The sequence below is a fragment of the Vigna radiata genome, chromosome 4, assembly GCF_000741045.1.
Source record: "Vigna radiata var. radiata cultivar VC1973A chromosome 4, Vradiata_ver6, whole genome shotgun sequence".
In the NCBI taxonomy this organism is placed as follows: Eukaryota; Viridiplantae; Streptophyta; class Magnoliopsida; order Fabales; family Fabaceae; genus Vigna; species Vigna radiata.
This window is the reverse complement of record NC_028354.1, coordinates 14,523,959-14,547,207: the sequence shown is the minus strand read 5'-3', so window position 1 is coordinate 14,547,207 and position 23,249 is coordinate 14,523,959. Positions and strand designations below refer to the sequence as shown.

Below are 23,249 nucleotides of genomic sequence, written 5' to 3'. Positions count from 1 at the left end.
AAATAAATTATAGTATATGATGCCCATTTGGAATTGGTTCTGCACATGATTATTGTAAGTTGGTATGTTTTTCTGAAGTAAGGTTACGAGCTAATTTAATAACATAAATCATTTGAGCTTCTCCTTCAAACATTCTCTTTAGAACCTTTTTAATCTCTTTTCAGTGTTACTATTTGCTTCAGATAAGTCCATACAGAAAAGAATAACCAACCACATCATGGCCATTTCAGATTTTCATGTTATATATATAACACTGTTGCTGCTATCAAGTTTGGAGAAATCTTCACATGACTCACAATTTCCTTATAAAATAAAGATCATCACACAAAGAACAGTTCTGATATATATCTTCTATAATGTGTACTGTACAACTATTGTAGGATAATCATGTTGTTATCTAACCTATACAAGAGGATAGGTATAAAGTGTGATTGAAGAACCTGATACAAGCTAACAAAATGAAATGATAACTTTCTTTCCTAGAATGTCTACAAACAATAGATATACAGTTCAATTAAAATGGGAGAAAAATAATGCACTTGATCAGTGGTTTTGAAGCCAGTCATGGATTGCAGAGCGAAGAGCACGATTGGGAACAAGATTGTGATGTGCAAGCTTACCATTAGTCATTGGTGAGTTGTCATTACCACCATCAAGCCATCCTCGTATAGCCTCAGCTTCATAAGTAAAACCATCTGCTGCTACATGTGGATCTCGCATGACTTCCTGCAAAGTAGGAACACATACAGGGAGGATTTTCTTAGATGGCAGCTTTATATTCAAAGATGTATCATTCCACTGATTGGAAGATATATTGAAGGAGAAGAAAATAAAGATATAAAGAAGGGATTTGACTCTAAAGTGAGCAACTCAGTTTAGAAGGTAAAATAGGCAATATCAGCCGTGAGAAAATTCCGTTGAGAATTCAATACATCCATGATTTGTTATGTTTGTATACATAATATTCTCCACTGATTTTCTGATCATCGACTGAAACTACCTACTTTATTCCATAAAAATAGGCCTTAACTTCAGAGGTGTCAAATCCTGAAAAGGGGCAACCCTGTGAAGCTGTTTTTCCAGTATTTTGAAGGCATGACCTCCAAGACAAAAGGCAGTAATCTTACTTTTGCGTTGAGCTTGGTGGTAATGGTAAGTGAAGTAAATATGTTACAGAATAAAGTAAATAAATAAAGAAGAATAGGAAAATACAAGCATGAAATTTGTGTCCACTTCGAAATGAAATGAGAATTGGGATGAGTTTCATTTCCTTAGACAAGTGTTCATTGGGGCAGAGATTCTACAACGGCAGAAAACAAAGGTAGACAGAGCAAGTTACCTGGAAGATTGGGCAAATAAAATATGATGGAGGTTGTGAAAGTCCTTCAGAACTTAGTCCAAAGGAGTTTGTGCCTCCAGAAGAAACTCTCATTGCATCTAGTATCCTCCAGACATCAGAATAAAGATCTGGACGGCTCTTTCGGTTCATATCACAACATCTCAAAGCCAAGCGAGCCAATTGTTCAGCCTGCACAAATGGCCAGTCTCCAGCCACAGGATCCAAAAGGGATTTCAACTTTCCAGTATCTAATGCATATTTCACTTCCTTTGTTATTCCCAAGGCTGGTCTCCCTGTCAACAATCTCAACAATATGATTCCAAATGAATAAACATCTGACTTCGGAGTAAGTTCCCCTGAGGCAAGAAACTCAGGATCCATGTAGACAAATGTTCCCTTTGGGTCAGTTTTCCAAAACTCTGTAGAATTGCTACTGGAACCCTCACAGTTCGATAATATACGACATATTCCAAAGTCACTAAGCTTGCTAATAAGGTTTGCATCAAGGAGAATGTTGGACGGTTTCAAGTCACCATGAACTATGCTGTGAGGTTTACTGGAATGGAGAAAGATGAGGGCAGAGCATAGTTCAGTAGCAACACGGATTCGAGTTTGCCATGATAATGGAGGGGTATTATCCTTGCAGGCAAGGCGGTCTTCGAGGCTTCCATTGGGTAAATACTCATAGACAAGAGCCCATGCATCTGGGCAGGCTCCAATGAGTGTGATAAGATTGGGATGCCTTAGTTTGCTCAGCACATCAACCTGATACAAAACCGAAAGTGGGGATAAAAAAAAATATTCATTTTACAAAAATCTAGGTTATAAACCCTTCATTCATACCCTTAGAGACAAGATTGATAATACATTATTATACCAAGAACCAAAAAACAGAAGTTCCAAAAAAAATATGCAAAACATAGGAATTTAGATTTTAGGAGAACCTAAAAAATCTATTACTTTTTTGCTACTAGCTCCTCAGTTTTTTTTTTCTTATATCAATGAAAGATCAGTTGAGGCCAACTTTATTTTATTCTTGGACTTTTACACGGGTGTTTTCAGAAGTTCTACATCCAGCACACCAATGATTTATCGATGATTAGAATAAGATGTTTTAGACTATCATATAAAAGTCAAACCACCTTACCTCCTGTTGAAACTCCAAGGGTCCTTGCATGCTGTCAGAGTGCAATCTTTTTATAGCCACCTCAGTGTAACTCAAGACACCTTTAAATATACTTCCATATCCACCTTCACCAATTTTTAAGGATGGATTGAAGTTATCTGTTGCTTCTTTAATCTCTGAAAATGAGAATTCTGAGAACAATTGAGGGACATGGGAGCTTGAGGCCTCTCCTTGCTTTTTCCTCAATTCTTCGGCCTCTCTCAAAGCATTATCACGCTGAATCTGCAATTCCTCTCGTTCATTCTTGTAGCTCTGTAACAGATCCACAGCAGATACAATCTTCTGCTCCAGCTCCTTTATGATAAGTTCAGATGATGCAATCTGACTCTCCAGAGATGCCTTCTGATCAAGGGCAAGGTGGAGTTCTTCCCTAACTTTGTCTCTCAGTCTCTTAGCATTCTCAAGTTCTTCTTTTTCTTTCCTAAGTTCTTCCTCTGCCAATTTCCTCAGGTTCAACTCCTCCGTATATAAGCTTTCAGAAGCTTTAGCCTGTCAATTGGGCAGTTCAAACGTTAATAAGGATTAGAGGTGGTATGGAGCTGCAACATTGGCCTATCACTAGATAATATAACTTAAAATGATTCCTACTGTTAGGAACCCAGATTAGAAAATAGAAGAAAAGAGAGATTGTATTTCTTGACCACAAAGGATATGGGAACAGGAAGGATAACTCTCCTCCAAGGATTTCCCCTTTTACAGACAACAGATGCTCAATTTATAGATGAAACAAATTTGAATGAATATCCTCCCCCTCCCCCTCCCCCTTCAATTCTATTTTTTGTTCAGTCACTACTTTAACTAACACTCTTTTGCCCAGTGTCCTTGCACCTATTCATTCAAATGATCATTAGCATTATTAAGGTTGCTTCGTATGTGATCCTTCCTTGTTTAACTAGGGACTGATAAACATGATCATGTACGTACTGAAGAAGTAAAATAAGAACTCAACAACCAAATAACTACCTTGCGTATAGCTTCAAAGGCTTCTTTTTCAGCATTCCTACGTCTAACAGTTTCTTTATATGCAGTTAGTGAAGCATCCTCCGCTTCCGTCATAGCTTGTTGAAGCTGGTCGTAGATAGTATCATCTATTCCACCATCCTGCTAGTGTTCAATCAATTTTTCCAAAAATATCAGCATAAAGCTTGGGAATTAAAAATCTTTTCCTCATTTACAATTTAGAAAGTAAAAATGCATCATCAATTCCAAACTTTACAATACAAAATATATGCACATGCTCTGTAATAGGCAGTCATTGCTGAAAAAGAAGAAAATAACATTTGTGTATACCAGTGTACTAGGAGGAGATGAATGATGAAGATCCTCTATAACCAGCTGACTCATAGTCAACTCTAATGCATTCTCACTGCCTTCAGTAATTAATCCTGGGGTCAAAGCTAGATCAACTGCACTCTCAGAGGATATTGACAAGCCAGAAGGACTCATCATTGACAGCCTCTCTGATTCATCAGAACTTACTTCTGTACCCATCCTGTCACGTGGAGTTGAAAACCCTACAGTTTCTTCTGGAGAAGAAACAGCTGGAAAGGTTGCTACATGTCCATCACTGGCAGACCTTAGTCTGCGCGCATCATTGGTTAGATTTCCTCGGCGACCTTGCCCCAGTGTAACAGACTGTGATCTGAAAGTTCTCACAGAGTTTGGCACTTGCTGCACCAAAGGAGATGCAACCTCTACATTACCTTCATTCAAACTGTGATCCCTGAGTTAATATGTTACATCAGTAAATCAGTACCAGAAATGATCTAATCCAAGTGCAAAGACACTATTGGAGGGATAATTTTAGCACATAATACCATACAAGTTAGTTATATCAAGAGTTGAAAAAAGAATTAGAGCTTAACAACTCGGAAAAGAATATTAGGAATTGTACTTTGTTATTTGATAATATGAATAGACTATATAGACATGGAGAATGATCCTAATATTTATAGGCTATAGTTTTGCACAATCACAATTGAAAAAAGGAAAGTAAATAACATGAAGAAACCAGTGATGACAATGGTGGCAATGAGTTCCAATGGCAATTAAAGTGTTGAATCTAAGTCCTGAATGCAATGAAGGTGCTATATACTGAATAGACGAATAAAATCAGCTGCAATGATGACCTCTGGGGTTTGAATGCAGAAGTAGAGTCCCTAGGATCCGAAGCTCTTATACCATCTTGAAAAAGGAGATTAAGAATTGGGTATTATTTATTATCTTCTGATAATGAGTACAAGCTACAGATCCGTCTGGGGAGATTCATCCTAACATTTATAAGCTACATGATTACAGTTAAAAATAAAAGAAATTAAACTACAAGGAAATAAATACAAAATAGAAACTGAAATAATGAAATGAGATAAAACTGTGCTTAAACATAGTATTCCCAGGACTACAAACCTTCCTTCTTAATTACTTTTATCTTTCATAAGACACTATACACATGAATATCAAAACACATTAATCTTTTTCAGATTTCACATACCTTGTGTGTATAAGGTGCCCTTTGCAGATAAACTGTATGTGACAATAAGCTGGAGCTTGTTTACACACATATATGGCTTTCTTAGATCTAAGGTCCATCATTCTCCTACAATGTCATGCAAATAAGCTCATCATAACATAATATTTATTTCATAAAAACAAACAGATACAAAAATAGGGAAGTTATCAAAAGATATAACTAGTTGATTGTCAGAACAAACAAAAGAGAGCACAGTGTCTGCAAAATTACACGTGCATATGAATTGGTAAAGGAATATGATAGCTCCAGACACCCAAAACACTTTGAGACAATACAATCAAAGTGGAGAGGTATAGATCCATCTAAAAAAGCCACTGAACTAGACAAAATAAAATTGGACATACTTCTCCATAAGCATTTCTAGGAAAAGAAATAAGAAGAAATGAATACGCTTCTCCATAAGCTAATTTGTAGAAGCTCACATGTATATCTTCTCTAAATTCTTATTCCAAACTTGTGCATAAGTTAATTTTAGCCAGTGAAGAAGTTCGTTTCATTTTTTTTCTTTTTATTTTTCTCTTCTAAAAGTGCTTCTGGAGAAGCCTATCCAAACAATCATGATTCACTGAAAAAATCCACCCCAGAAAGTATGGCTGTTTGCATGCTGTCCACAAGTATAGAAATTTATTTATCTTATTCATTACAAAAATAACCACTATACCATCTTCAATACTTTTTACATTATCATCATCAAATTTTGGGTCAAAATGAACAGAACATTGTGGTTGGAGGTAGGTTATTTGGTGTCTTACCTATTATAGTACTTATCTGATGCTGCTCCCATTACAAGCTTTCGGATGCCATGCTGAGATACAAGCTCTATAATTCCTTTTTCAATGCTATCCATTTCAATATGCAATTTTTCTGCTCGCACCTATATCAGAAAGTTATTAGTGCATATTAAGAAACTTTCAAACTACACATGCTCATAGAATTACAATAGTTACCCCCATCCGTTGACAGATTTGAAGATATTCATCCAGAGTCCTATGCATGTTTTGTTTTTCTTCTTCCCAGTATGCTTGAACCTGCTCCTCTTTTAGTGCACTTGTAGGGAATTTACCTCCCACTATAAACAAGAACATGGATGTTTTAGATCATGATCATGTATGAATGAAAATACAGCAGGGCAGAGAGAATTTACAACAGTTAGCATGCATTAAACCCAAAATTGTTTCCTGATAATAACTACTCCAATAATAAACTAATACAACAAATGGTCAATTTGACACCTACCACTCAACAACATCTTCAAGTTCAGACTTTAAAACTTAAAAAAAAAATGGAACATAATGATCTTATAACTAGATTTCTGAAGTTGGCCTGATTATTCTATGAGCCTTATTTGGTTCTAACTTCAAATACCTGACCATTTCTAACTGGCAATAGTGAGTGCACTTTAAAGTGACCCTCCCGACTTAAGCAGGGTCATATCCATTGTAAACCAAACAGTTACCATGACCCCAAGTTGAGTTAGTTAAGCTGATAGAAAATTTCAAGATAAAGAATCAAGAAATTTAAGAAATCAAAGAACAAATACATATAGAGAAACATAGTATATACATACGTAGGGGGATCATTGTTGCACGAACATGAACATAAAGAATGCAAATCCTCTTTCCTCCGGAGTGTTGTATTGCCCATATCAGATTTGATCTGCTCTCCTTCACTTCTTTTGCCACAGCAACATAGATTGGCTGATCAACCACACCTGGATTAGGCTCCTCCAAAATTTCCCCACTAGCATGAGAAGGTGACCTCACAGAACCCATCCTTTGTGATGTTGCAAGCACAGGACTCACCACTGCCATCCTAGGAGATGCAGTAATACAGTTGAACCACTAAAAAATAAATAAATAACTCAACTTTCTATCTCTTTCTCCCAAAAAATCTCTCTCTCTCTCTCTCAACAATTCGTTATTATCTCTGAATAATACACAAATACCCCCACCCCAACTACCAAACCCAAAAATTAATGATCAACAACTCTATCTCTTTCTCTCTTTCTCCCAAGAAAAAGTTCAACTTTCTCCCAACAAAATTGGTAATTGTCTCTGTATTTCTCACCACCATAGCAAACCCAAAAATTAATCATCAGAATCTCTTAAACCCAACAAAAATTCTTTCTCTAGGACTCAAAAAACTCAAAAACATATCGAAATTTTCTGTGTGCAATTTTGCAAATAAGATGCTCAAGAAAACTTTCACCCTAATAACAAAGAGACAGAAAACAAAAACAAAAACACAACAAAACAAAAATTAACCTTAACCCCTTGTCTCTATCACCAACACCATTCACAAATTCTCACAGAAACTCATTGTCGTGGGAAAGGCAAGCCGTGAAAATGATATAAAGGAGAAGACTTTGATGGTGTTGTTGAGAATTTGAGGAAATATGACAGGAGGGTCTCTCTCACTCCTCACCTTGAGAAAGTATGAATAGCATGAAAAGAGTAACCTTGAGTTACCCTTCTCAAAATCATTGTGGTATAGCCTACAAACTGAATAAGCTCTTCAAGTTAATAAAGAAAGTTCTCAAAGACAGATGGAAAGAGAACGTGCAGTGTTGACTTTAAACTATTAAGTAGATAAATTATAAGAAAATGCCACACATACCACATATTTATTAGGTGCAACTGTAAGGAACTGAAAATTGAAAAAAAAAAATAATAGACAAATTTAGATGTTATACAATATTTCATAAAAGATAAATTAGATGTACTGCACAGAACACATAAGTACCATATATATATATATATATATATATATATATATATATATATATATATATATATATATATAATTAAAATATTGTTATAATGAGTTTGAGAAACAATGCATATTTATACTATGAGATTGTTTGAGTTCGTAACAATTTTGATTTAGAATATATGAATTCACCACCAATCATATTTATATATGTTATTGTTTTGATAGTTTATCTTCATTTTATAATATGATATATTTTTTATTTAATATTATTATGATATTTGTGTAATTGTAGTTTCTTTTTTATTAGTTGGTATTGAATAAAACAAAATATCTTTTTTTTTTTTTAATTTTAAAGTCTTTTGAACAGATACAAGTCTAAGTTTATGTGTATAAATATAAGTTTGTATATATTGGTTCTTCATGAGAGATAGTTTATATTTGTTAGAGTGTTAAGAATAAAGATGACGGTAAGTTTTTACATTAAAGAATGGACAAAATATATAGTGAAGTTTGTATTTGATAGATGTAGTGGTTTCTAACCATAAATATTTATTAAGCTTATGGGACATTTTCTTTGTAAGAATTAGTTTAAGTACTTAGAAAATAATTTAAAAATCATAGTGATTTTAATAAATGACTCGTTGTTTTATTTATAAAAAAGTTTAACTATGAATAGATTTCAATAAAAGTTCCTATATTTTTAAAAATATTTTTTAAACTTTATTTATTTTCTTTATAATTTTCTGAGTTTGTTTCTTATATGTTTGACTATAAAAAATTACTAGTAGATTTGTGGTAAAAGACCTATATTTTAACTGATCAAAATATCAAACAAAGTAAGTTTACTTTTTGTTTTATTTTTTAATTACCTTAACATTTTGAAGCACATGTAAGATTTATGTATATGATTTAAAATAACTTAAAGTGAATATATGTTTAGTTGTAATTGTAATGATATGTTTAAATCTATTATTTGTTGTCTACTTAGGTAGTTATAACATCTTGTGAGAAATAAAGTTGTAAGGAATAATTGTGATTTAAAGATGATGCTTAAGCAAGATAAGAGAAGTTAATATTATTTTGTACCATTTGATTTATATAGTTTAAATTTAGCATATTACAAAATGAGTATGCAATTGTTGTGTTGCCAGATGGTTGGATTGATTGGCTTAATTGTGATGTGTGAATGAAATATTGAATTGGTAATTGAGTTGTGAAATGTAGTGTGAGTAAGTGGGATGGTATCTTTGACCTATAACGAGTCATTTTAAATGAATTAGTATTATTTTTTACTTAAATAAATTATGAGAACACTTATTAGAGTTAAAGGTGCTCTCTGTTATGCAGATTTGTGTGTTTGAGTTATGCAAATTCGTTAGGCGAGCCATACTTCCATTGAGTGAATGTTAAATTTGAGTTGAGTAGACGTAGGGGAGGTTTGCTCGCTGTGCGAGCTAATTTTCGTTGAGTGAAATATTCGAGTTTGGCAAAGAGCTGGGGAAGGATTTGTCGTTGAGCGAGTATGTTCTCGTTGGACACATTTATATGTATTATTGTTTCAGTGCTTGACTCATAAGGCGAGTCATTTAGTCGCTAAGTGAGTACCCTTTTAGAGGTAGCTCACTGAGCGAGTAAGTGAATTCGCTAAGCAAGTGTATTAAATGTGGTATTTGATATATGTTTTGAAATGCAAATGATCTTTGAGGAATTATTATACCATGGATTTTATGACCGCAATAGAAGGAAATCATGGTAATATGATGAAAGGAATTAGTATATAGATGTTGTGGTGTTGTATAATGCTTAATTGAATAGAGCAAGGTTTAAAATGTGGAAATACAAAGTTTACATGAGAGCATGACGATTTGGTGTTATGTGATATGAATGAGGAGAAAATGATGAGGAGTACCAATTATATGAAAGGATTTGTATATTCAAATTGTGTATATTGTATGATTATGATGTTCCTAAAGAGGAATGTCATAATAGTTATTATAATGTTACGTATTAAGTAGAGAATCTACTTTTAAAGTCATCGTAACTCTACTAGACTTACATACTCGAATAAATGATGAAGTTTAGGTAGTAAGAGTTGAGGTAGGTTCTCATAATGAAATTTAGGGTCGAGATCCTTTTTTGGCGATGCTATAGGTGAATTTACCTTGCCAAGGTATGAGTGAGACCTGGTAAATTTTGACTCATGACACTTTATTCATGATTACATGACAAGTGTGGACTTCATGAGCATCTGATTCAATGCATATCCAGAATTGAGACTATAGTAGGTTATGTTGTATTTAAAATGTGTCGACTAATGTTTTTATTTAATCTTTGTGATATTATGATATATGATGGTATAAAATACTATTAACTTATTAAGTTTTTGGAGTTATAGTTTATTCATTTATAATGTGAACAAAAAATCGTGTAGAAGAAATAAATTTACAATAAAATAGTTCAAGAAAAATACAAATAGTGGAAACTTCTTTTGTTAATTTAAAATAGTGTAAAACATGGATAGATATATTCTCATCTTAAATTTAAGTTTACTTTTTCTCTTACTAGTAATTTAAATTAATAACATTTTTGTGATTCTAATATTTTTGTCTGTGTATTTCAAAAATATTAAAATTAAATAATAATCATGTAAGGTTTGCATCAAACTAATTGATTGTAAGTATTAAAAAATATGAAAAAACACAAAAGAAATACACAAATGTAATTATATATATATATATATTAATGATATTTACATAGTTAAATATATTTTTTTTACAAATTATTATAAAAATTATATTTTACTTTTAAATTAAATTATAAAATATTTTGTTGACACTCTATAGAAGGCATGTGTAAAATATTATCCAGTAAATAACACATTTAAAATTCAATTTAACATATTATTGAGAAGATATTTTACGTGACATTTATTAAATACAAGAATAAAATATTTTATAATTTAGTTTAGTCTAGAGATGAAATATAATTTTTAAAATAATTTGAGAAAAAAAATATTCAACCTAAATATTTTAAATTAGAATATAAGCTACGAGTAATTCTTAATAGATAAATAATTATTTTACTTTAAGTTCGTATACATTTTTTACAAATGCATGTGACTAATTTATATCTAACTATAGACATGTATAATAACGAGTTGCATTTAAATATAATAACTTTTAAACATATCATAAATTCAACAAGTTTATAAACACATGTGAAATATGAAAAATATAGTTTCAGAACATATCAAAAGAAAAATATTTTTTATGTTATTAAGTCAACTATTATATATATAGAATCAATAAGTGAAAAAAAGAGAGAGACAATCTTTAAACTTTTTTAGAAGTCTATTATGAGAGCACACCACCAAACACAAAATATTCCCAAATGGTATTTTTTTTTTAGAAAATAAAATGAATTTTTGAAATTATGCTTAAAAGGTATGAAAATTTTATCATTCCCGTGACTCTTTTAAGAAAAAAAAAATACTTTATACAAATTAACATATAAAATGTGTATTAGTATAAGAAAGTATAACAATACATGATAATATGATAATATTGGACGAGTTATGCATATCTATATATAAAAGATATATTGGAAGTCTCACATCGATTAAAGATAATATCAATTTATAATATATAGGTGAATATAAATCTCATTTTATAAACCAGTTTTATAAGTTAAAATAGACTTAAAATTCAGTTCTTAACAAAATAACATAAGATGTTTAATCCTTCCTTTATATTTATGTGTGTTTTTCTAAGGAAATATTATTTAAAAATATTTCACTCATTTATATCAAATTATCTAAATATAAATTTTTTTCTCTTGTTTAAGTCCACTTCAAAACTGTTTTTATTTTTAATGTACTTAAAAGTTATAAAATTATGAATATTACTTATTTTAAATAATAATAATATATAAATTATTATTTATATTAATTTAATTAAATAAAAAAATAATTTTATTAAAGATTTTATGTAAATAGTAAGCTAGTCTGCAAATCTACAAATCAATTTTTTTTCCGGAAGTGTTAAAAAAATTAGTCTATATTTCTTCTCGTATAAAATAGAATAAAAGTATATAATCAAGTATAAACAAATATTTAATTCATATTTATCTCATAAGAAAATGTCAAAAAAAAAAAAGAAGGACATTACAGTTTTTAAATTAAAAATTTAAATCCATGGCATCAAGATATTTTCTATAAAATTGTATTCATGCACATATTAAAACAAAATGAGACATGCTCTTATAAATGCAGAAAAGTATTGAAAGTAAAATTACACATAAAAATTCCAAGATAGGTAGGTCTACTTCATTAATCACCAAAGACCCACCTTCAAGGAATGTAAGGATGGGCCCACGCGCTTCCTTGGCGGTTGGAACTCTCATCATTCTCTGATAGTTTCACCAACGGTACCAAATACAACAAAGATATCGACTTTTCCAAGTTTTAATTTTTCAGCATCTATCTCACATTTTGAGTATTTAAATTAAAATAAATAAATTATAATCAATTTTTTTTATTTATTTTCTACTTGTTGGTATAGAGGTACTCTTATGGAGGCGGCACATGTAGGATACTTTACCCTATTTTTGAAATAAAAGTTTATTTATTTATTTTATATTTAATAAACATGAAAAAAATTATAGAAAAACTAGTGTATTTATATTTTTATTATTTTAAATACTAATTAAATAAATTTATGATAAAAAATATAAATCACAGCAAGATATAGTATAACATTATCAACTATTTAATATTAAAATAATACAGTTTTTTGAGTTTGGATTCTCTATTATACAAAGACATTAAATAATTAGTGAACACTAATTTTAATTTTTTTTAAAATATATTAAATCTTTTAATATATATATATATATATATATATATATATATATATATATATTGATGTTAGTGAAATTTTATCGGCACAAGAAATTATAAAAAACTAAATAAAGAATTTGAACTTATATTTTCTCTTCTTTAATATAAATATTAAAAAAAATTATAATTATATAAATACCAAATAAGAATATCAAAATAACAAGGAGTAAATGTCAAATAATTATAAAAATATATATATAAATGATTAATTGTAGGTCACAAAAATAAGTTATCAAAAGACCAAAGAAAAATTAATATAAGTTTTATAGATAACATGATATATTAAAAGTGTTTTGATAAATTAAAATAAGGAAAAAACGTTTTCATCCATATAAATTCATGATGGTACCTAGTAAATACAATTTTTTCAAATCACCAATTAAAAGAAATTGTAATGCGGGTCAACCCACTTTGTTTTGACCCGTAAAAAATGGGTCAATTCAATCTCTTCTACATTAGGTTAATTTATATATAAGTCTTGTATAACATTTGGATCGCATTCATGGGCGCTGCTCTACATTAAAATTATTATTATTTTTTTTTTTTATAATTTTGTTACTCTGAATTAATAAGCATAATAAATTGTAAGAAGAGAAAAAAATATTATAGTTTAAACATAACTAATAAAATATTCGTTCTAAACAAAATAACAATTATATTTTTTTTAATATTGATTTTTTCAACAGTGTGTGGGTAAAAATTAATTAAAGACCAATTTAAATATTAATTATTTTAGTAGATAAAATTTTAATAACTATTAGTATTGACCAATTTAGAATTTAATTTACAAATTAATTACAATTTTTTATTTATAATAAAAAGTATTTTACGTATCAATAATTTTAAATTTATAAATTAATATTAAATTAACCACTATAATTTAATATTTAAATCAGTCCTTATAATTGACTAATTATTTTGAATGGAATTTAAAGATTTTTTTTAATATTTTGATTACTTTTAAATAAAACACCGATTTAAGAAATAAAGTCAATGCTAAATTTAAAAGTCTTAAATTTAAATATATATTCGATCGATAAAAACAAGTGATATTTTTTCGTTTCCATAGGAGAACAAAATAAGATATTTTGTCTATGCATATTTAGCATCTCATGTTTTGGTAAGGCGATTCATTGTGTGTGTTTGTATATAATCGTTTTAGTGAAGAACTTCGGTGTATGAATAAATAACTTTATTAAATTATTATTTAATAATTTATCATTTCATGAAAAACTATTTAAGATTACAACTTTTTCTATAAAAATTACCTTCTATAAAAGAATAACACGTTCATTTTAAATTCATTAAGGTATATATTATTTTGAAATTTACTATTTGTAAGGATTGAGAGAAAATTTGTTTTGAAAATGCACACGTGTCAATAGATAATGAGGTTGAGCAAATAATAATAAAATACTGATAACATAAAAACATTGAATTTAAAGTTCTTCTCATTTATTTGAGAAAATTTGTGTTCCTCATCAAGTTTTACTCTACTTTCCTTTACCTTCTCTATAACAATCTCCTTTATTGAGCTATTAGATTTTTTTATCAGGAGGTGATAAAACGTTCACCGCGCAAAGGGCTCTGTAATTGACCGAACAGTTTCTGGTTCTAGCAAGTAAGCTATTTCTTCCCGTTTCTCCATTGTCCTTGAACCTAGCACATGTAATCTTGCTGGTTGCATGTGTTTTGTGTTTTTCTCTTTCAATTCTCTGCTCAATCCTAGCTCTAAGAATAGTTTCTATCACCAATTCGGTGATCTGTAGGGTCCTGTTGAGTCTTCTTCACAACGCAAGGTACTGTAGAGACGCGTCTGTGAGCTGGGATGTGTATCACTGAGGTAAGGGGAGCTAGTTATATTCTCTAAATTGATTATCTGATATGTATGTGTGATGAAGTTTGAATTGGTGTGTTGTTTGGGCTGCATGTTAGGGTTTAAGTATATTGGGTTGTATACGCCGAGTTGTGGATCTGAAAAAACTGTAATGTAATGCTGATGAATTGATTTGTATGAGATTAGTCTGTAATTGGACGTGTAGGAAGCAATTGGGGTGGAAATTCTGTTGTAGCATTTTTTAGATGGGAAGTTAAGTAATTGGGTAGTGTTTTAGGTCAGTTTAAGGGAAGTGAGGTAGAGATTTCGGGTAAATGAGGTCTAGAGTGTTTATGGAGGGTTGGGATAGTTTCGGGTAAATGAGGTCTAGAATTGGATTTGAGCCCCTAAGTTGTGGAAATCAGTGTTCTAAGGAAGAAATTGAGTCTTAATCACTTAAGAATCACTATAAGAATGTTTAAAATAAGTTAGACAAGTTTAATTAGGCCTACATCACGAATTAGGGGTCTTAGAAATTGGGGAAGAGAGCTAGAAATGGTAGGAGGTGTAGTGCATAATTCTACAGAACTTGCGTTCTGCAGATTATGCAGACTCGCTATGCGAACTCGCTATGCGAATGGTTTCGCATAGCGAGTTCTCGCAGGGGAACGTTCTATGTTTAGGGTCATTCGCATAGCAAATCTTGTCGTTGTGCGACTGGTGGTGGCCTAGAGCCACTGCCATTTTAATTAAAAAGGCGAGTTAGGCGCAAAGTGAGAAGGTTTGTGGGGTTGGTCTCTGTCTAGGCTTTTGCATAACGATCTGGGTGTGCTATGCGAGATGCCTAAAGTTTGGCATCCCTGCGAGATAATTCGCAAGGCGATCTGTGTCGCTATGCGAGCCACTCTGGTTTCGCTAGGCGAGGGTGGTGCGCTTTGCGAGAAGTCCTGAGTTTAGTTGTTTAATTTCCTTTTGTTGTGTATTTGATTAAGTGGTTTGTTACCTTGTTTGTGAAGCATGCTTTAGTATTTATAGTGTTGTATTATGAAGTTCAAACATGTATGTTGGTTGTAGTTAAAAGTGGGTGAATATAAAACAAAGAAGGTATGATTCAAAGTGGTAAGTAAAAGTTTCAAGGTGCAGAATCTCTTGGTGAGATTCTTAGCTGTTTAGAATGAAAGTAGGAGCTCAGTCTTGGGGCTCATCCTGAAACTCCAATGGTCAATCATTCTCAAATAGAGAGGATTAAACCATGTCGTGAGGAGTAGCAGGAGGTCTTAGTCTTTGGAGCTTCTAGTATTCCTCAAGGCTCACAACAGGCTAACCTCGTGAGTGTGGTAGGGTGAAACCCATTGACAACGATTTTGCAAAGCAGTAGAGGTCACCAGGAGTGCACGACCTGTCATAGCTTGACTATTATTCTAAGTCAGGACGAGTCAAGTCTAGTATACAACATGTTAGGATGTGTGATTTAGCTTGCTTTGATTGAAGTTGACTCTTGTATGTTATATACTGTTATTGTATGCTTTTTGTATAACTAGCTCACCCTTTTGCTTGTTTTTGTGTCTACTTGTGTGTGGTGTTTTCTTTTGCGATGATCATCCACTTGGATGTGAGTAGGCCTTGGAGGGAGATGACAATGTTGCTTAGTGTAGTTAGGATTCATATCTACTTTCGTATATTTTTAGATACTCTACTGTACTTAAAGTTTTAAAATTATGGTCATGCTGAATGACTGTAAGGTTAATACTTTATTTACAAAGTCCTTAACTGCTTTACAATATTATAACTGATGACGTCTATATTATATATACTTTCTATATAATTAGGATGTTACACTATGAACATAAAAAATAATTAAATTAAAAAATATATAAACATAGTTACCATTTAGTTTAAGAAAGAAATTATATTATGGAGGCAAATGCATGGTTCAGTCAACAAATTCTGGAACGCGCTTTCTACTATTTAATTTCCCTTATAACACTTCTCTTTGTGAGAATGAAATGTAGAAATTAGATGTTTGTCTTTTACCTTAAAAATATTGAAGTCCTTAAAATCAAACCTCACTTTCCAATCTGTCTACAATGTGCATCATAAGTTGAACGTGATCCAAAGAGTTCAAAAACAAAAGTCAAACAATAAAATGTTAAAAAAAAGACAAAATCTCCAATCAAAATGCACAATTTGAAACACACATTAAAAAATGGCTATTGTATTTGAATGCATGACTTCATGTTCAAATTATCATCGTGATGTAAAATAATGATTATATTATTGTGTTGTTCATCGTAGGATCGATGAATTTTAGATCAGACAATCTAACAATAAGTAATTTCATAAACATGACTACGTATTATTTTTGAGACTGTTTAAATATAATCATGTCCGTGTAATTATAACCAACTAACATAATGATTAATTTAGAATTTACTTTAATATTGATTAACTTAAGATAAAATATAATTATTATCTATTAGATTATAATTAAATTGTCATTAATCTAAAACTTATTTTAAAATCTATAAATACAGATTTAAAATAAATAAATAAATAATAATACACATTAATAACTTGAACGATCCAATATTTGTTGACTATAATATCGAAATACTTTATACAAATAACCTCCAAACAAAACAAAAAAAGTTAAAACAAGAACCAAAATTTTATCTACAGTTAAGCTCAATGGTATATATCTGAAACATGCAATTATAATGAAAATAACTAAACTAATTTAAAAGCTTAATAATCTTATTTAATATATATATATATATATATATATATATATATATATATATATATATATATATATATATATATTTATACTGTTATTTAACTTCTTATTTAATTCAAATTCAAATTCCTCCAAACTCATTAATTATTTTCTATTGTGTCAAATGAATTAAATGATTTTCTTTTTCCGAGTATAAATGTGACATATTTATTGAACTTTTCGTTGAAAAGATTATTATCAATAAATATAAAATATGTATTTAAATGACACTGACCTAGGTGGACTGACTGTACAGTTGTCATAACATCATTGACTCAGTTAATATCTTAATGTCTTTGACTGGTAATATAAATTATTAATTGGGTGAAGGTAGTATAAACTCTATCAATTGTTGTTGCAAATGAAATTAGATTCAAATTTTTTAATTGACTAAGAATAATACTTATATATAAAGAGAGTTCTTTTCTGGTATCTTAATTTTTCTATTTAGTCATCATTTTATTTCAATTTAATTGAATTTTAAATTTTATATATTTTTTTAATTTAACTATTTTCTAAATTAAATAAATAGAAATCATCTATTAAATAATTTTGTTTTCCAAAATAAATAAAAATTATTTATAAAAAAGTAAACACACGTATGCATGAGTTTTCATCCCTTACGATTAATTATTAAATTGAAAAAATAAATATAGAACTAAAATTACAAGTTTCTTTACATAATAATTGATCAAATTATCATTTTTTTTTCCGGTGCTTTCACAATTCAGATAACACTTATGTTATCTGAAGATAATAAGACAGGCTTATTAATTCATCTGATCATATTTTTATTAAGTTTTTATAAAATTAATAATTAATTATATTTGTAAAAATTTTAATATATTTCATTTGTATATATTAGCGGAAAACGTTATATATATATATATATATATATATATATATATATATATATATATATATATATATATATATATATATATATATATATATATATATAAAAATTATTTAATATTTTATATATTTTATCTTTATTTTTTATTTTTAATTATTTTGTTATTTATTTATTTTAAATCTAGTTCACATGTTATTTATTATAAATAAAATATCTATATATTTAATATAAAGAAAATTAATCTCATACATAATTTTTATTATCTATTAAATAAAAAGAAAATATCTATTAAAAAGAAAATTAAAAATATCTATTAAATCAACCAAATAATTTGGTATAATAATTTTGTAATAAAAAAACAGGTATCAGAATTTCAACATGCTAAATTCATAATTAATGCGGAGGAATATGCTAAGGAATATGATGGGGTTATGGGTTATGTCACAGTCATCACGAAGGAAATTTAGTGTAAAAGTACCATTAATTATTAAATATTTGTACTATATTTAGTTAAATTTTTATGGTCACACTCATACAAATTTTTATTTACAGAACTTATATGATAGGTTAGGTCAAAATTTCTTATATCTATACCAATCTAATTGAATTGAGTTTTTTTTTTTTTTTTTTACAATTGAAGTTAATAATTTTTTTATAATTGACTGACCGATTAACTCCAATCAATTAAAAAAACGAAAGATAGGTTGAAATAGAAAATAAACTCAACCAAAAAAAATTTATGTGAAAATATTTTTTAAATATATAATACAGATGTTTATCATTTTTAATTATATTTATTTATTTATTTATACTTATAATAATGATATGATTTACTTAATAAATTATTCTAAAAATCCTAAAGAATATTTCAAACCTATAAATATTTTTAAATATCATGTCCTGATTTATCTAACATAATTACATACGATTTGAGTTGAATTAATTTTTTAAGTGTTTTAACTCAAGTTGTTAATGTAACTTAGTTAAATATGTTATTTTACTTTATGTTATAAAACATGTACTTCATATTTGAATAATAACAAAATACGAGTTTTCCTCTCAACGTATTCTCTCATTTCTGATATCTCCTATTAGAATTCTCTGCATTCTCCCACAGTGGTATCCAGAGCCCAGGTCAAGGAGGATCTAAGGAGTATCGTTTTCGAAGTACAGTGCGGCTGGCTATGTACGTGTGAAGATTGGAACGATCAAGAAAATAAAGAAAGCAGTTCTTGTGCAGAGAGATAAGGTGGATCATGGCTGACTCTTCTGGCAAGGAGGAACAGAAGAAAGAATTCAAGCAAAAGAATGACAAAGCGTTGCCGGTAATACATCAATGTGTGGACGATGCGCATTTTGAAAAGATTCAGAATGCTATGACAACCAGGGAAGCATGGAACATTCTTGTTAGTTGTCATTCAGGAGGTGAAAAAGTCAAGAAAGTAAGGTTACAAACCTTGAAGAGACAATACGAGCACATGGTGATGGAGGACAGTGATAGAGTTAGCGAGTTCTTCAACCAGATTATGTCTGTTGCGAACCAAATGAAGAGTTATGGCGAGACAATCTCAAACGTGATGATAATGGAGAAAATCATGAGATCAATGCCTCCTGCGTTTGATCACATTGTCGTGGCCATTGAGGAATCCAAAGATTTGGAAAAACTCAAGATCGGGGAGTTACAAAGCTCGTTTGAAGCCTATGAGATGCGCAGACGTGAGAGAAATCCAGTAAAACGCGACGACCAAGTTTTAAAGATCCAACATGTTTCTGGTGAAGGAAAGAAAAAATCGAACAAGTGGAAAGGCAAGAATAATGGTCAGAAGAAATAGAAGAAAGAAAGTATCAAGAAGAAAAGAGTGACACTTCTGACAAGAAGGATGTTACGAAGAAACATTATACGAAAACGGAGAAAAAGAACATAGAATGTTTCGTTTGTCATAAGACAGGTCACTTTTCATACGAATGCTGGTTTTGCTCAAAATAAGAAAGGGAAGAATAAAGAAGCTCACCTGGCAGAAGAAGAGTCAGATTATGAACCCTTGATTCTTATGGTTGCAACCAACACGGAAACCTCTGAGACAACAAAGAATATATGATATGTAGACTCAGGCTGCTCCAATCATATGACATACAACAAAGACTGGCTAACGAACTTGGATGAATCCAAGAAAAGCAAGGTTAAGGTTACGGATAATAGTACGCTGAAAATCGAAGGAATTGAAAGTGTGAAAATCAAAAGGAAAAATGGGTTGTATGCAATGTTAGAGAACGTTCTTCTGGTCCCATAGATGAAATGCAATCTCTTGAGCGTGGGACAACTGACGGAGAAGGGTTGCATTGTCATTATGGGAAGCAATGCGCAGATATAGGTATATGACCAAGGTAAGAATTTAATTCTTAAATGTGTAAGATCTGGAAATCGAACTTTTCAGGTTCGCTTAAACGTGGTCAAGACCTTGCAATACTTGTCTTCTGTTAAAGAAGATGAGAGCTGGAGATGACACCTTAGGTTCGGACATCTAAATTTCAAAGATTTGCAACAGTTGAGCAACAAAGAAATAGTATCGGGGTTACCAAGGATCACTCAACCATGTAAGGAATGTGAGTCTTGCATCATTGGAAAACAAGCCAGAAGACCTTTCCGATCACAATTGGGGTTGAGATCAAAAGAACGATTGGAAGTGGTGCACTCCGATATATGTGGTCCAATGGAAGCGTCGACCTTGGCTGGAAATAAGTATTTTAGTACCTTTGTTGACGAGTTTAGTAGAATGACTTGGGTGTTTCTGATACAGATGAAGAGTGAGGCGCTAGAGGTGTTCAAGCGATTCAAGATCAAGGTAGAAACAGAGAGTGGAAAAACTATCAAGATACTTAGAACCGATGGAGGGGGTGAGTATATGTCTCGTGCATTTGAGAAATTTTGTCAAGACAGCGGAGTCACACATGAAGTAATGACGCCCTACACTCCGCAACACAATGGCTTGACAGAAAGGAGAAATCATGAACATGGCCAGGTGTCTACTACGTGAGAAGAATTTGCCACGAAACTTTTGGGGCGAAGCTGTACCAACAGCTATTCATATATTGAACAGGTGTCCAACCAAGAGACTCACATGCAAGGTTCCACTCGAGGCTTGGACAAGTACGAAACCCAACGTGAATCATTTTAGAGTGTTTGGATCTCTTGTTTTCAGTCACATTGCAGATAAGAAGGTCGAAGCTTGAAGATAAAGGGGAGACAATGGTTCTCGTCGGATATCATCCAACAGGGGCGTATAAGCTCTACGATCCTGCCAAAGACAAAATGGTGATCAACAGAGATGTAGTAATTTTAGAAGATGAGATTTGGGATTGGAAGCAAGGGCAAACAAATCTTAAAAGGGTGTTGATGGTGTCTGAAACGTCTGATACAATTGCTGGAGAAAACGCTGATAGTGCTGAGAGCGGTGCAGAACGTGATATTACACAAAGTGCAGATCGTGATATTGCACAAAGGAGACCTAGAAGACAGTCCACTAGACCACCCAAATTATCTGATTACGAGTTATACGCAAATACTGGTGTGAGTGACAAGGGTGACTTAGTTCATATGGCATTGATGGCTAGAATTGAACAGATAGATGTAGACAAAGCTATGGCAGAAATAGTATGGAAGGAGGCTATGATTGAAGAGCTCAAATCCATCAAGAAGAATAAAACGTGAAGCTTAGTCAATTTGCCACATGGAAAGCAATGCATTGGATTGAAGTGGGTTTTCAAGCGAAAGTTGAATCCAGATGGCACGGTTTTAAAGCACAAGGCTAGGCTCGTGGCAAGAGGTTTTTTGCAAAGACAAGGAATTGACTTCACAGAGGTGTTCGCTCCTGTAGCAAGGTTAGAAACAATACGCATTGTAGTTTCTATTACTTGTGCTAAAAGATGGTCTTTGATTCAACTTGACGTTAAATCTACTTTCCTGCATGGACCGTTGGAGGAGGAAGTCTATGTTCAACAGCCTTCGAGATTTAACATCAGGAACAAGGAACAACAGGTATACAAGTTCATAAAGCTCTCTATGGCTTGCGGCAAGCTCCAAGGGCATGGAACAGGAGAATCGATGGTTTCTTTCTTAATCATGGGTTTAAACGTTGTGTTGTGGAGCATGGGGTGTACGTGAAGGAGAGCACTGATAGCAATAGGATGATTGTCTGCTTGTATGTAGACAATTTGTTGATGATTGGCTCAAGCCTAAAAGAGATAGACGAATTCAGGCAAAGGATGGAATCCGAATTTGAAATGATTGATCTCGGGAAACTTAATTACTTCTTGGGCATGGAATTTACTCAGACAACAACAGGATTGATGATGCACTAGCAAAGATACGTGAAAGAGCTATTAGAAAGATTCAAGATGGTGACATGTAACGATGTGACGGGCCCTCTCGAAGTAAATGCCAAGTTGAAGATAGATGAAATTGAAGAAGGGGCGAATGGGACGGTCTTCAAACAAGTTATTGGATCATTGCGCTTCCTATGCAATAGTAGGCAGACTTGATGTTCGATGTAGGCTTGCTAAGTCATTTCATGGGAAATCCTAAGAAGAGTCATATGGTGGCAGCCAAGAGGATATTAAGATACGTAAAGGGGTCTGCTAACTATGGAATCCTGTTTCCATATCGTTTGCGTGATGATGAAATGAAATTTATAGGCTATGCAGATTCTGATTATGGTGGAGATCTTATTGAAAGAAAGAGCACGTCTGGGAATATATTTTTCTTAAACAAAGTACCTGTGTCATGGAGCTCTAGGAAGCAGAACGTAGTCGCGTTATCCAGCTGTGAAGCTGAATACATATCCGGATTCCATGCAGCCTGCCAAGGGGTGTGGCTAAAAGAATTAATGAAGGAGTTGGGGGTAGTTGAAGATAGTTCAGTGCCGCTAAAAATGGACAACACCTCTGCCATGAACTTGGCTAAAAATCCTATTAGCCATGGGAGAAGTAAGCACATTGAGCTAAGGTATCATTTTCTGCGAGACATGGTGACCAAAGGAAAAATTGAACTGATCTACTGCAAGACTGACTATCAACTTGCGGATTTGTTCACAAAAGCACTCAAATTTGATAGGTTTGAGGTTCTCAGAAAAGAGATAGG

General features: G+C 31.5%; 1 protein-coding gene across 2 annotated transcripts; it reads right to left on the bottom strand.

Annotated features, from left to right (window-relative positions):
- Nucleotides 1–317: 317 nt before the first annotated feature.
- LOC106759269 (U-box domain-containing protein 33) lies at nt 318–7,604 on the bottom strand. Of its 2 annotated transcripts, none has more exons than XM_014642359.2 (9): nt 6,623–7,604; nt 6,003–6,124; nt 5,808–5,929; nt 5,017–5,121; nt 3,816–4,248; nt 3,489–3,629; nt 2,487–3,014; nt 1,340–2,104; nt 318–726 (listed from the first exon to the last, which is right to left on the bottom strand). In XM_014642359.2, the coding sequence occupies exons 1-9, from the start codon at nt 6,864–6,866 to the stop codon at nt 544–546; spliced, it is 2,643 nt and encodes an 880-aa protein (XP_014497845.1). In that variant the 5' UTR covers nt 6,867–7,604; the 3' UTR covers nt 318–543. The 2 variants fall into 2 exon arrangements, with proteins under 2 accessions (XP_014497845.1, XP_014497846.1); XM_014642360.2 differs by having other exon boundaries at nt 3,489–3,626.
- Nucleotides 7,605–23,249: the final 15,645 nt, after the last annotated feature.